General features: G+C 38.1%; 1 protein-coding gene across 1 annotated transcript in view; it reads right to left on the minus strand.

The window, feature by feature from the left end:
• Positions 1–5,367: 5,367 nt before the first annotated feature.
• Positions 5,368–14,725, minus strand: part of slc1a7b (solute carrier family 1 member 7b) — a 90,666-nt gene continuing 81,308 nt past the window's right edge. Inside the window, exons 8-11 of the mRNA XM_041791670.1 lie at positions 11,590–11,784; positions 6,081–6,215; positions 5,858–5,957; positions 5,368–5,628 (exon numbers count right to left, since the gene is read on the minus strand). Of these exons, the coding sequence (XP_041647604.1) occupies positions 5,368–5,628; positions 5,858–5,957; positions 6,081–6,215; positions 11,590–11,784 (691 nt within the window). The remainder of the gene's footprint in view (positions 5,629–5,857; positions 5,958–6,080; positions 6,216–11,589; positions 11,785–14,725) is intronic.

Genomic DNA, 14,725 nt, shown 5'->3' on the forward strand with positions numbered 1-14,725 from the left:
AGAAGCAATGCTAACAGATTTATAAAGTTAAAGAGGAAGTCTGTTATTCACTCCGTCTTTCTTTGTTTTGTGTTTTAAAATTACTGCTTGTCTCCCTGCACTCACAATGAAATATTGAACAGTCTGTGCTTAGACCACAAGGACTCATATTAACAGAATTTCAGATACCTGCTGACAACAAAGTCATCTTAAAAAGCTGAATTAAACAGATGAAAATCTCTTATAATGCTGCTATTCAGATTGATATCCATTTATCCACTGCTTTTCGCCCCTCAATTATCTCCTTGTCTCTTTATTCCTTTAAATTTTTGAAAGCAGAGTACAGATTTGAGATTGTTTTGAAACTGCTTATTTTGTCAGATCAGAAATTCAGAGCTTAAAAAATACAAGATAACAAGTAAACTTCTCTTGAGATGCTTAGAGGTTCCTGTGAAATAAAACCAGATTTAATTAGAGTTGTCTTGTTTCATTCAGAAGCCCTAGTGAACAAGAATCCATACATTTTATTTCACTCTGGTTGTTGTATCTCAATTTATTTATTTCATTTATAAGATATCTAGAAGTACCACCTGTTTACACATACCTATCAGGGATTTTCAGCACCTTATCAATGCCAGTGGAATCAACATAGGATTGGTTTATCAGTCATTGACCCTGCTCTTTCATTTTATGTGGACTTCCGCTTCATGGCTGCGATGTTGTTGTTCCTAAATACTTCCATTTTCTAATGATACCACTCACAGTTGACTTTGGAATATCCAGCAGGAATAAAATTTCACGATAAGTCTTTTTGCAAGGATGGCATCCATCACAGTACCACTCTTGAAGCCACTGAGCTCTTCAGAACAAGCCATTTCGTATCACAAATTTTGCAAATGGTGACTGCATGACTAAGTGCTTGATTTTATACAGCAACAGGTCTGATTAGAACATCTGAATTCAAGGTGTGATCACAGGTTTTGGCCAAATACTTTCGTCCATATAGTGTATCCAGTCAATATATTCTTGAGTCAGTGTGGTTATTTGTGCGAAATTATCTCAAAGATTTCTGGAGTAACTACTGTCACAAGTGAGGGATGAATATGAGGCCTAATAATCTTGACCCTTAAAATCTAATCAGTATATCTTTGAGTCAGAGTAGTAGTTGTTCAAACTTGAAAGAAAAACCCCTCAAAGCATTCTTGGGATTTTGTCAGAACTGGACATTTCTTGATTAAAACTAGAGTAGGGAGCAACACTGAAAGCTTTTCATGATAGAAAAGATGTTGTCGCTCTTCTCCTGGCCTGATTCACGATTGTTACAGGTGGGTTTATTGGTGAGTTTGTTGATGTATCCAATGGCTGCTGCTGTGGTAGCTATTTGCTCGGATGTGACTGTATGGAAGTGGCAGTTTAATCAGAACAGGATCACATTTCTTTATAAAACAAGAGCAAAGAGTCACGACGTAAGCTTATCCTGGCAGAGAAGATGTTTATGCATGTCTCCCGACCGGCCTTGGCATCAATTTTTTTCACCGAGAAGCTCTGCCATTAATCTACGGCAGTGGCAACTTGGCAGCTCAGGAGAAACGCATGCACACAACCTCATTTTGTCTTGTCTCTCTGATTGGCCTGTCATTAGTGTGCCAGACAGCCAATTCCTCTAACCACCTTCTGAGAATTTTTTTGAAAATTCCTGCTTTTCCCCAAACACTTTCTATGGGAGCTCTCCCAGATGCAATGTATATATAAAATATTCAATCTGGCGTGTCAGGTTATCGCTGGCATAGAGGCAGAAAAACCATGGTATACCCCCCAAATAATAAGTGACTTTCTCTAAAGCTAAAAAAAATGGCTGAATTTTACCCATTGCAGGAAAACCAGCATTGTTTTCCCTAAGTGATGAGATGAATAAGTCCAGAAAAATAAAGATTTTTCATTGAAAAATGAAGATCAAATGTAGGGATCCATGTCCACTGTGGGCTTCTGTAGTTTAACACATATCTATCAGTGATTTTCAGCACCTTACTAATGCCAATAATCCTTGTCATATTTGTTCTCTGTAACAAAACAGTTTTCATATCAAGGATAACATTCAAAACCTTACATGACTCATCATACAGTCAAACAAAAGGGTTTTTTGTGTTGGTTTTCTCTTGTTGCTCTCCAGTGATGTACATAACCATAAAGGCAGCTGACAGCTTTGAGTCATCACTGTTTTTGTTGAATTGCCGCACATTCAAGTGAAAATGTCATTAAATGTCCCTGACAATCTCCCCCAACTGTATGTGCAAATGTTGCTCTGCTCACCGTTTCATGGAGAGTGTGCTACAAAAAAGATCATGTGCTTCATTGCTAAGCATCAGTTTCTATAATTGCATTTTCTCATGTGCAGATTTAACATGAACCTTAATAACTTATCTAGAAACAACTGAACTGAGAGCACTGTTAGCACCTTATTATATAGTCACAGAAAACAAATTCAGCTTTGAAATGACAACATAATCCATGCAGTAAAAACAACAACAGTGTGGATAATTTTTTAATATTATTATCTTTATGCTTGTCTTTGCCACATACTTTTCAGTGAAATATTTCAAACCTTCAACAAATATCTTCATTCCGCTCCTTCACTCAGTTCTTTTTTTCTTTTTGGAATGATATCAGATATTTTTATATGACATTAAAATACTTGTCCTGTTACAATTACCATATTGTTGTTAATACAGTGTCACTTCAGCATAAAACAGTAGAGTATTATCACATATACAGTCACTGAACACAGCAATAAATTATTTGAAAAGGCTGAACAACATTGTGCGTTTTCTTTTACATCTACCAGAACAATCTAAAGATTGTTTCTGTTCACAGTGCTTGTTTCTTTTTGGTCTGCAGTATTCAGATACATGTTCAGTGTTAACATTTTAAGCCAAATGAGTCAAATAGAAAAACACATCTAAAAATACAATCTCTTTATAAGAGAAAAAAAAAGGTTGCAGCCTGTTGTACATCAGGACCTTTACTGTTTGAAAGCCCTACCAAAATGCATGCAATTTTTTATTTGAAGAATTGTGGTCTTTATGTGGCATTAAAAATGCAGATTTAAATTTGAAGACTTGGCTGTGAAGTCTATCATAAGGGCTATGTGTTAGCAAGACTTTGGGGATTTGATATCTATCATGATACAGGGGTTGTAATTCAGTATAGTGTGCTATAAAGAGATTTTGTGAGTAAGGATATAAATTGCAAGGCTTTTAAAAAAACTAAAGATAATATAACTTTTGCCACAAGTCATCACATGTAAATTATTTTATGAAAATTGATCACAAAAGATATTGTCTATAGATAATTTTATTACACCTCTACATGAGCTTAGTCTGTGTTATACTTTATGTATACTCACTGATCACTTTATTAGGTATACCTGTTTACCTAATCAGCCAATCACATTGCAGCAACCAGTGGATCAGAGATGATCTTCTGCATTTGTAACAAGAGGTTTGTCTTTCATCATGGCTGTTGATCAGTAGGTAGAGTTGGTTGTCATTTAACAGGAAGGTCCCGGGTTTGATCCCCAGCTCCTATAGTCCTATGCTGATGACTGGTGTACTGCTTAGAATTCTATTGGCCAATTCCAAGTTACATTTTTTTTTCTTGTCTGACCTGACAACAAAGATTTTACCTTGTCTTTAATGGATTTTAGTTTGATGTTCAAAATAAAACATAATCTAGGTTTCACTTAAAAAAACAAACAAAAAAAAACTTCAAAACTCAAATGACCATCTCTGATTTTAACTTAAATTTATCTCTACCAGAAAATTGTGTTCCAGACTTTATTTCCTGTATTCTTGTTTGCTTTTTCCATAATTTATGCTGGGCGTTATTCTACATTTGTTAACCTAAGTTAAACAAAAAACAAATTAGTTTATCTATTTAAATGATATGTGAGTTCAGTTCATAGAGAGATATAATTGGTCATTATGAGCACTGTTCCTCCCTCCTTGGTAATGTAACTAGAGACATTTGCAGCAGCTGTATTCACTCCTTTGAAGGAATCAGAATTATCAAACAAATAGTTTTTACATAATGGTTGACAGTTGTTATTACAAGTCTTTCTAGGGTGGGTGGAAGGGGGAGGTAGAGCGTCAACTTAGACCAGCAGAGGTGAGTTCAAGCCCCAGTCTGGGCACCTCACCCTGGCTCTGCTTCCCCCACCCTCCTGCTAAGCCTATGACTGTTGAAGGTGGTAATGCTGTTTGTGTAATGAATGGGCAATGACAGCTAGCATGGAGCTAGCATGATCACTGCTCAGCCCTATGGAGGTTTCGTGGGACCCACTAAGTGAAACACTGGCGAGGGGGGTTCCCACTTGACAACCCAAGAGAAGTGTTGGCCTCTTGCTGCCCGTTGGTCTGCACGGTTGAGTTGAGTCAGACTGCTAAAATGTGATTTAAACATAAGAAATACTTGTCTAAAGGCAAAGGTTGAAACTTAATTAGCTTCCAAAATTAGCACTGCAACAACCATGGCATGTTCAAAGTCTCTTAAATCACATTTCTTCCTCTTTCTGATGATTGGCTGGTCAGATATTTGTCTTAATGAGCAGTTGAACTGGTATACCTAATGAAATGGTCGGCCAGTGTATATACAGGCATTTAGGAAGTTAATTTTCCAAAACCAAGGGTGTCTGAAATATGGCTGATAGTTGCCCAAATTCCACTCAAGGTTAAATGAAGCGCTCCTGTAACTGTTAACTCCAATCACAAAGGTAATCACTAATTTCCCATCAGTAAAAGTTGTTTAGTTTCTGGTCTCTACCTTTCAGTCCTCTATTTACCATCAGCCTAGCACCAGCAGCTTTGTTAAGGCAAAATTAAACATGAGGGCTTTTCACTTTGCCTCTTGATCATTCAGCTCAAACCAGACCATTTCAGTCCTTTCTTATCTTGCATATGACACAAACAACTGGTTGCTTGGTGTAGTATAAAACATTATAAACACTTTCCTCCTTTAATGTGTTGCACAGTGACAAAAAAATTATATAAAATATCAATATGAAATATCAATATGAAATAGAAACCAGTTTAAGAATGCAGTGAGTTTAGTGGCAACTCACTGCAGATCCAAACAAAGGACAACGTTAAAGCAAAAATCTTCTTTTGTCCTTTTGGTGTCCTTCACTCCATTATCAGCCTGTTGCTTCGTCAAGTCTGAGTGTAAAAATGACCATAAACCGAACGTCTCCTCTCATGCAGGCTTTCCTGTCAGGCTTCAGGACTCTTCTATGACTTTTGACACCATTAAAGATGGCTGTGCTGTCCTAACACCAGTCCATCTTTATAAGTCCTGATCAGCACACTGGATGATCCACTAAACCCCAGCAAGAGGCTATACGTTGGTCTCAAGGCCATTCATGTCAATGGTGCAGTGTTCTTTGCTTTTCTTCAGGTGACGCGGGGGAATCGGAGGCTTCCTTCTCTCCGTCTGCGGCCGTACGCCCTCCTCCAGCTGCATCAGCCGGGCCACGTCTGAGGGGATGAGGTCGTGTTTGACGCCTGAAGACGGGGGCCGGAAGTTTCCGTTGTTGTTGTGACAGTTCATTAGAGGTGGGGTGTTCATGATGGGTTTGGGCTCACAGATCAAAGGCACCTGGGAGGACAAGGGTTGCAGACAAGGAAGGAGAAAATAGACAGTGAGGGTGTAGTACTTTGAAAGTAGCTGAGGTGAGACTTGCTGAAGCTAAAACTAAAAACAGTAAACTCAGCTTTGAATACTTTTCATAGGCACTTTACTTTTTCTGGTCTTTAAAAAAGCTTGTGTTGTGTTGTTGCTTCCTGCAGAGAAAAAAAATCAGGGCTAAATCTGTACAAAATCTCACCCCATCTCCCTCTTTCATGAAGTCCTTCCTGCAGATGTGAGCCATGATACCCGTGGCCAAGGCGTCACCCATCACATTAACCATGGTGCGGAATCGATCTCTGCAGACATGAGAGGGAGGATGAGTACATTGAATTGATCTAAAATGTTTTTTACCAAATGAAAAATGAAGAGGCTCTTATGCTTTTAACTGTGGTGTTATTCGATAAAAACATGCTACTTACAATGCCCAGTCTACTGCGATGATGAGAGTGATGTCATCGGTTGGCAAGCCCACGGATGTTAGCACGATCACCATGGTGACCAGTCCAGCCTGTGGGATCCCTGCTGCACCTATACTGGCTGCAGTTGCTGTGATGCTGTGAGATGACAGAGGCTTTTATTATCACAAGCAACAATGTAAACTTCATTTTTTCAATGTAAAGAAAAACAGGTAGCATCTGCTTTTGCATGTCTAAAAACCTCTCTGTTTCAGCCCTGCTCAGAGCGAGCTGTTTCTGTGTCTGTGCCTTTAAATCTCAATGAGCTGCCTGACTCCGCCCTGACTACACCCCTCTCAGGAAATGGATGTGGCTTAATGCAGAGTTTCCCAACCATTTTTCCTCAGAGCCCCCACACATGCGACAAAGAAAAGTGGAGCCCCACCCAGGACCCAAGAGAGAAGAGAAAGTGACAAACTGCTGCCAAAAATCAACATAGATCTCCGTAGCAACCTCTGCCATCAGTGTGTGAATGTGGAGTGAATGGTGTGAAAGGGTATGAATGAGTAGGCGTGACCTGCAGAGTAAAAACGCTTTGAGTAGTCAGATGACAAGGAAAGCACCATAAAAGCTCAAGTCAGTTTTCTATTTAGTTTACATCACTTGGTCACGCCTATCCAATAGCACTGCTCCACTCCCTCATTGTTAGCCTATCATATCACTGCAGTCCCTTTAAAATGTGGCTTTCTCCTCCAGCAGTTAATTCAAGGTATGGCAGTGAGCGACCCCCCCCATCACTGAATTGTGCTAGTAGAAATGATCCATATATTTTCTTTCTAACAGACTGCTGGTTACTCTTCATGTTTAGGAGTTTGTAATAACACACATACTGACGCCAAAAAGCTGCTATTGTGTGAAACTTATCAGAATAAGTAGACACAAACCACTGTTTAAGTAGACTTACACCTGATTGATGATCAGCTAACACTGTCATAACAAATGGATGTCTCTTCAAGTGACGCTGCACAGAAAGGAAAGTCTCATGTCTCTCCTACACTTCGTTTACTAAGTCTCTCCATTCGTCTGTGTCAGGAGGGAAAATCAGGGATGGATATTTCTATGTATTTTGCACTTAATATATATTTTTGCTTCATATCACATTTTTGTCTTACATTTAATAGTTTTATATCTTAATGTCTTATAATTGCTGAACATAATGTCTTTTAATGCCATTTAGAGTTTTCAACTCTTAAAGCACTTCGCTTTGCTTTACATAAGAATAGTGCTCAATGAGTAAACTTCTGTTGCCTTATTAGATTAAAAAAAAGTATTGTTCATAAGGCAGAACAACTATAGACTGTAGCACTAGGGTGGCACATCACTTATCAAATAATGAGGCATTTGTGGGCATTAATAAGAAACTCTTTGCTGTGAGTAAACAGCTTCAAAAAATTACAACATCTCTGAAAATAGTAACAATATATCTAGCAAGCCATAGTTTGGATATTATCTTACTTTTGAAAATGTAATTACAAAACTCTGGAATGGATAGCTAGCTAGTGTCAGTGAAGCAAACAAAGACTGATAGGCAGGCAACAAAGCCAAAGCTTAAAACATTTTACTTTTAATATTTAATATTAAATAAATACCCCTGCAGAAATTTTCTACCTGTCTCAAACAGAACTGAGCCCCAGGCTGAAAGTAATAGTTATTTTCTGACCAAGTCAGACAGTCTTATTTTGAGCTGTCTCTGTCCTCTTGAGACTGACTGATGTTTGTTCACAACAGAAATGATTAATCATGTTTTTAGAGCGACTGTCTGACTTAATGCTGATTAGAAATTGAAGGTAATAAGACGAGAGCAAATAGCAGAGGCTGTAAACTAGATGCTGGTGCACATCTGATATCTGGCACAGATCCAGAGGTCCAGGGCAGGACGACCCCACCTCTCATCACAGTGTGATGTGTGAAGGTGGAGGTGGGGTAACTGTCATGTGATAGTCGAGTCTGCTGAGGCCACATGGAGACAGCCTCCACATGGAGGTTTCTGCACCACATTTCTTTTCAAAATGTCAGCCCAGCAATCTTGTCCATTTTGCACAGTGGTGCAATTTAAAGATGAAAGGAAGTTGTAATTTTCTCTCAAGCATCTGATTTCCTTCATTTTAAAACATCAAACAAGACTACACTCTGTGTAGTAAACACTGAAAGTTTAAAAACTGCATACTGAAACATCTTTGAAGCAATAGTTGATGCATCATATCAATGGTAGATAGAAACAGAGCTGGTGGATAGATTTGGATTAAACATCTGACTCCTCTGATATCACACCCAAGCCTCCATTTAAAGAACAGAAGATGGCACATTAGTATACACATGTGGACAAAATTTTTGGTACCCTTCTGTTAAAGAAAGAAAAACCTCTGCAATCAAGCAATTTCTGCATCTCTCAGTGAGACTTCTGTACCTGTCCACAGGTATTTTTGCCCACTCCTCCTCCTTCTCCAGACTTCATGTTTCAGTTTCTTCCACAGATGTGCAAGAGGATTTAGATCAGGGCTCATAGAAGGCCACTTCAGAATAGTCCAGTGTTTCGTTTTTAGCTGTTTTTAGCTGTTTTTAGCTGTGTGTGTTGGGTCATATCCTGTTGGAGGACCCACAACCTGTGACTGAGACCAAGCTTTCTGACAGTGGGCTGCACATTTCACTCCAGAATGCCTTGATAGTCTAGAGATTTCATTGCACACTGCACAGATTCAAGACTGTGTCAGATGAAGCAAAGCAGCCCCAGAACATAACCGAGCCTCCTCCATGTTTCACAGTAGGTACAGTCTTCTTTTCTTTTCTTTTCTTTTTTTTTCTTTTCTTTTCTTTTCTTTGCTTCATTTTTGCATCTGTGAACATAGAGTGGATGTGATTTGTCAAAAAGCTCCAGTTTTGTCTCCTTCGTCCAAAGGACATTCTCCCACAAGCTTTGTGGCCTGTCAATATACATTTTGGCAAATTCCAGTCTCGATTTTCTATGAATTGCTCTCAGCAGTGGAGTCTTCCTCAGTCATCTTGCATTAAATTCAAGTTGGCTCAAACAGCGATGGATGGTGCAGTCTGACACTGATATACCTTGACCCTGGAGTTCACCTCTAGTCTCTTTGGAAGTTGTTCTGGGCTCTTTGGTTACCATCATCTTAACAGGTGATCTACCCTTGTTATGTGCAGCCTCATGAGCGGCCATTTTTTGTCACTTAAGAGACTGCAGCTATTGAACCACAGCTCGGTAGAACTTTCTGAAAACAATAATAATGTCTACATTTTTCTGGATGGGTGTGTAGACCTTATAAACACATTCTGGTGCATTTCGGCCAACCTGACATCATTTCAGGAAAAGGGAAATGGGACAATTTTGATTATCACTATTAGGACAGTAATCTCCATGTTCATGGTGATTCTAAGTTGAATTTAAAGTATTTCAAATGCACCCCTAATGATGTTAGAAGGCACCCAGGTTGAGAAAGCCTGGATTAGATATTTAAGTTAATGAGCAGTATACCTAATAAAGAGTGTGTATTTTATCTTCACATGTTTAAGAAACAGATACAGATGGTGTGTTCTGACAACTGGTTATCAGTCTGAATTGTTTGGTTGGGCCCCTGACAAACCCAGAGAATACCCCCCCCCCCCCCCCCTTGAAAAAATAATATAAAATAAGCATTTTTGCCAATGTTTTGCCAGTTTAATGTCCATTTTCCATTTTTGCTATTTCTATTTGGCACTTTGTCCCATTTTTGCCATACCTTTCCCATCTTACCCATTTTTGCTTCTGTTTGGCCATCCATTTTTACTGCTTGCAGTACTCAAAACACTTTTTTGCCACTCAGATCCTATTTTGCCACTATTTGGCCACTGAACACATTTTTGCTATTTTCTTGTCCAGTTTTTGCCATTTTTTGAGCCATTTTTTTCTTTGTTTTCAGTTTTATCCCCATTTAATGCAACTTTGACTAATTTTTGATGCGTTTTATCTCTTTTGTCATATTTTGCTTCTCTATGCCAAGCCATAATGTAACCCATTCTTCACAGTTTTTGCCAATTTTTGCCACTGTTTGGCCATCTAATGCATATTTTCCTGCTGCTCCCACATTTTTTGCCACTTCTTTTCACCAACTCCAAACATAGGGTAACTATGTTTGAAGCTTTTCACCCATTTTCCACTCAATGTGTGTCAGTTTTTTCTGCTTAATTTCCTGCACATCATGACTTATCTATGAAATCTTTTCCCTTTTCCATGCAAGTTTGTCTTATTGCATTAAGCTGATGGAAGTGCCTTGACTTTGAAATAAATGATGAAATAATGTGTAAATAATGTCTTTAAATATTACTTTGACATTGCTATTTCTAAGCCTTAAACAGGAGTTAAATCAGTCTGAGACTCCCAGCTGCTCTTTTATCCATGTGTGGCATCATTAAGTATGATAAGGATGTGACTGTTGTGGTTGTTTTCTAGACTTTTCCTTCATTCAGGGAGGAAACTTTGTCAAGGTGGTGCTTGAGTGAACACATTAATATTCCCCCCCTTTAATTACACACACTGTTATTCTAAATAGTAGATTGTCAGAATCCGTGTGGGATGCAGGTGGGATTGGAAAGACCTGCTGTGGGAGTGAAAGGCTTGCGCTGCAGGAGCGGGCAGTAATGGTCAGAAATCTGGCGAGAGTGTCATTAAGAAAAGCGTCCCATGCAGGGCTCTAGCTTCAAGAATTTGTCTGACGCAGCTGGATGAAAACCTCCATTCAAGGTGAAACAGCAAGTGTATCCCCGGCCTACATGGCTCTTTTTTCCAGTAGAAGACCCCTTTCTTTTAGTACCCTTGCTGTGATTTCAATCTGATAGTCTTGCTCAGGACACTCATCAGTAACTTTTGTCTCTCCAGCTGCCGCCTTTGAGATGATGTCAATGATCAGCTCCTGTAGCTCCCTATAAATCAAATGTTTCTACTTCTGAACTTGTTCTGAGGCTTTCTCCAATACCAGATGCTACCAGAACGCTTCAAAGGTTTCGTTTTTCAACTTTACCCACCAGCAGTCCACAACCCTTAAATATCTGAGTGGTTGGCTACTCGTCAGTGACCTTTGATGTGTTTCCTCTGATTTTTTGGATGTCTTGATGAAAGGCGAGACTTCCTCTGCACTCAATTGAAGGCAAGGCAAGGTCTACCTTTTTCCCTTCTCATACTGCTCCTTTTTATGGCTCACAGGAAGAAAAAGGCTCAAAAGCATGCTCTGACAACAGAAACATCTACAGTATGTTCTCAAACTTTCCCACATCATGTGTCTAGTACGTCCAGAAAAAACGCAAAATGTAAGTTCATCTTTTCAGTGCATATCACATTTATTGTAGTTTTATATGGCACAATGTATTTCTGTTATCAGGGGAAAAGATTAAATGCTGTTGATATCACTGCTCTAAAATCCAGATGATATCTTTACCACGATAATGAGCTTAAAAGCACAGATGGCATCTAGCATGGTCCACTGACCTGATGGTGATGATCTGGCCAAAGTCCAGCTCGTAATTATTGACTTGGGCGATGAAAATTGCTGCCACGGCCTCATAGAGAGCGGTGCCATCCATGTTGATGGTGGCGCCCACAGGGAGCACAAAACGGATGATCCGGCGGTCAATGTGGTTGTTCTCAAGGAGGCACTTGAAGGTTATAGGCAATGTGGCAGAGCTGGGAGAGACAGAAGACAGTTAAAGAATACAATTAGTCAGGTCACGTGTTATATTATTGCCTCTAGGGCATTTCTGTAGGGTTGTGCTGCCTTGTAGCATCTGCGGAGGAAAACAGCTAAAAATCTGTTTCTGAAATTCAAGATTCATCGTTTCAAAATGAAATATTTCAAGACCTATTTGTTTTAATATTGATGATAACAGCTTACAGCTCACAGAAATCAGAAATCCACTATCTCTATATGTTAGAAAATCACAAAACACCAGTCCAAAAACGATTTATAATACAGAAAGGTTGACCTTCTGGGAAATTATGCTCATTTATACACTCAGTAAGTGGTTGGAGATCCTTTTGCACTAATTACTGCATCTATGTGACGTAGCATGGAGCCAGTCAGTCTGTTACTCTGAACCAGAATAAGACAATAAGGGCTCAGGAAAACTTTACAAATTGGACATTTCTACAATATTCTTATATTTTGAGATAGTGGATTTTTGACTTTCATAAGCTGTGAGGTGTAATCATCAAGATTAAAACAAAAAAAGGTCTTGAAATGTTTCACCTTGTATGAGATTAATCTAGAGTGTATGTAAATTTAACTTTCTGATCTGAATAACAGGAATTATTTTATATGATACTCTAATTTTTTGTGATGCACCTGTATTTGATAATAAAAAACAGAAAATAAATGGCAGAAAAAATAGAAATATGTTGCGGTGAATTTGTAACAATAGACTGGTAATAGGGGAGGTATTATGGCCGTTTCTAGAGTACAGGTCTGCAGAGTCTGGGAGGCAGAGCCTTTAGTTATCAAGCATCAGTCCTCTAAAGTCATGAACCAGTCAGGGTCCAGAAGGCAAATACTCTTTCTGCCTCTAGGAGAAGGCTTAGCACTTTCCCTTTAGATAAAGCTTTTAGTTAGGGCTGACTCAGGCACTGACTAGACCCTAGTTATTTTTAAAATTTTATTTAACCTTTATTTAACCAGGTTAGTCCCATTGAGACCAACAGATCTCTTTTTCAAGAGAGAGTTTCATCAAACAATACACTCAGACTCATACAGTACAAATGAAGTGATTGGAAACCATTGTAAGTCATCCATTAAAACAGTGACATTCAGATTTAAAAACATTCAAAGACACCAAATTTTGCAGTTTAGATTTAGTCTGCAGGTTGTTCCAAGCAAAACGTGCTGAAAATCCTAAAAGCCTTCTTTCCCATTTGAGTTCGGACTCTGGAAACAACAAACTGTACAAAGTCCAGTGATCTCAGGTTGTGTATTCCAACTTTTAAGATTAAAAAGAGGAGAGAGAATCAGGAATTTTTCCAATAATGGCTTTATAAATGAACACAAACCAATGTCCAACTGACTTTAGAATATAAAGAACAATGGTGAGTAAGAAATCCACAGTTTGTGATAAATCTCAGAGCTCCATGATAAACACTGTCCAACATCTGTAGACCCTGAGCAGAAGCATTCATGTACAAAACATCACCATAACCACGCATAGGTAAAAAAACAAGTTGACTCGACTGGTCTGTTTTCGACCTTTAAAGAGAAACAGGACTTGTTTCTGTAGTAAAAACCAAGTAAAAAGTTCAGCTGCTACAGGCTTAATGGAGAACACAATAAAAGATACTTGAGTTGATTTTGGGACAAGTTCCTCCCTTTCAATCAAATTCAGCAAAAGGCTTGACCATCTGATGGTTCTAAACAAGGTTATTATAGTTCACTAAAACTGACTAAATAACTAAAACTAAGATTAAAAAGAACATTTTTGTTAACCGAAACTAAATTAAACTAAGCTTTACCTCAAAAATTAAAACTAACTAAAACTCTTTAGAGTGCTTACAAAAGTTACTAAAATAAAATAGAAAATAGAGACAAATTATTATTCTTTGACACAACCATACTGACTGGCACCTACGCACAAGTCTGGGGAGTGTAAAATTGCCTAAATTGATTGGTTAGGACGTCGCACAGTGCTGGTTTGATATCTGGAGTTGTATTCAAACATCATCTTTAAATAATTAAAATGATAAGTGAAGAGAAGCATGTCTGAATGTTTTTATAAATGTATGATGTTACTCAGCTCTGACATATATAAAAAACTAAAACTAACACTGAAACTAATAAAAACTAACCTAAAACTAAGTATTTTTGCAAAAAAAAAAAAAAACAAACAAACTAAACAAGCAGTAAAAACTATCTAAAACTTGAACACAAGAAGTGAAGACAAAAATAAAAACAAATGAAAAATCCAAAACTATTATAACCTTGATTTCTGAAGACCAAGGTGTTATTTACCCTACCTAATCTGCTCAGAAGACAATTGTGGCCTCGACTGTAACAGTAACCATATTTAATAACTAAAAAATTCATGTACTTTTTATTGTTAAATCATAATATATATTCCTCCTTTATGCACAGCAGACTGGAGTAGATCCTGAAACAGACACCCTTTTTTAAGAAACACGGGATGTGTTGTGAATTGGGGACTGTTTTGAATCAAATATTTATTCTTGATCAAAGCAACCACAAAGGTCAGTATCCAATCAAATTATGAGATACTCAAAGATTATCAATATGCTTACTGTGTATAGTGACAGGACTATACACAAAATTACCAATTTATGGTGGACATAGAGGCAAACAGAACATTAAAATTCAGCCATAAAACAAGTGATTTTTGTTACTCTGTGCTTATAGCAAACATATCTGGCTATATTAATGCTATGTTAATGGTTTAGCAGAAGAAACTAGTCAATACTGTGATCACTAGCAATATGAGCTGAATAAACAGTCTTGTGAAGTAATTGATTTCATGTGTCAACATTTTAAAAGAACTGGATTTCATTGTGGTTGAACTGATTTTGTTGTGACATTGCTGAGTATTATTTTCCAAAGCACAGTGTTGTGTTTAAGATTTTAAGTTTGCTG

This window comes from Cheilinus undulatus, linkage group 7, assembly GCF_018320785.1.
Source record: "Cheilinus undulatus linkage group 7, ASM1832078v1, whole genome shotgun sequence".
NCBI lineage: Eukaryota > Metazoa > Chordata > Actinopteri > Labriformes > Labridae > Cheilinus > Cheilinus undulatus.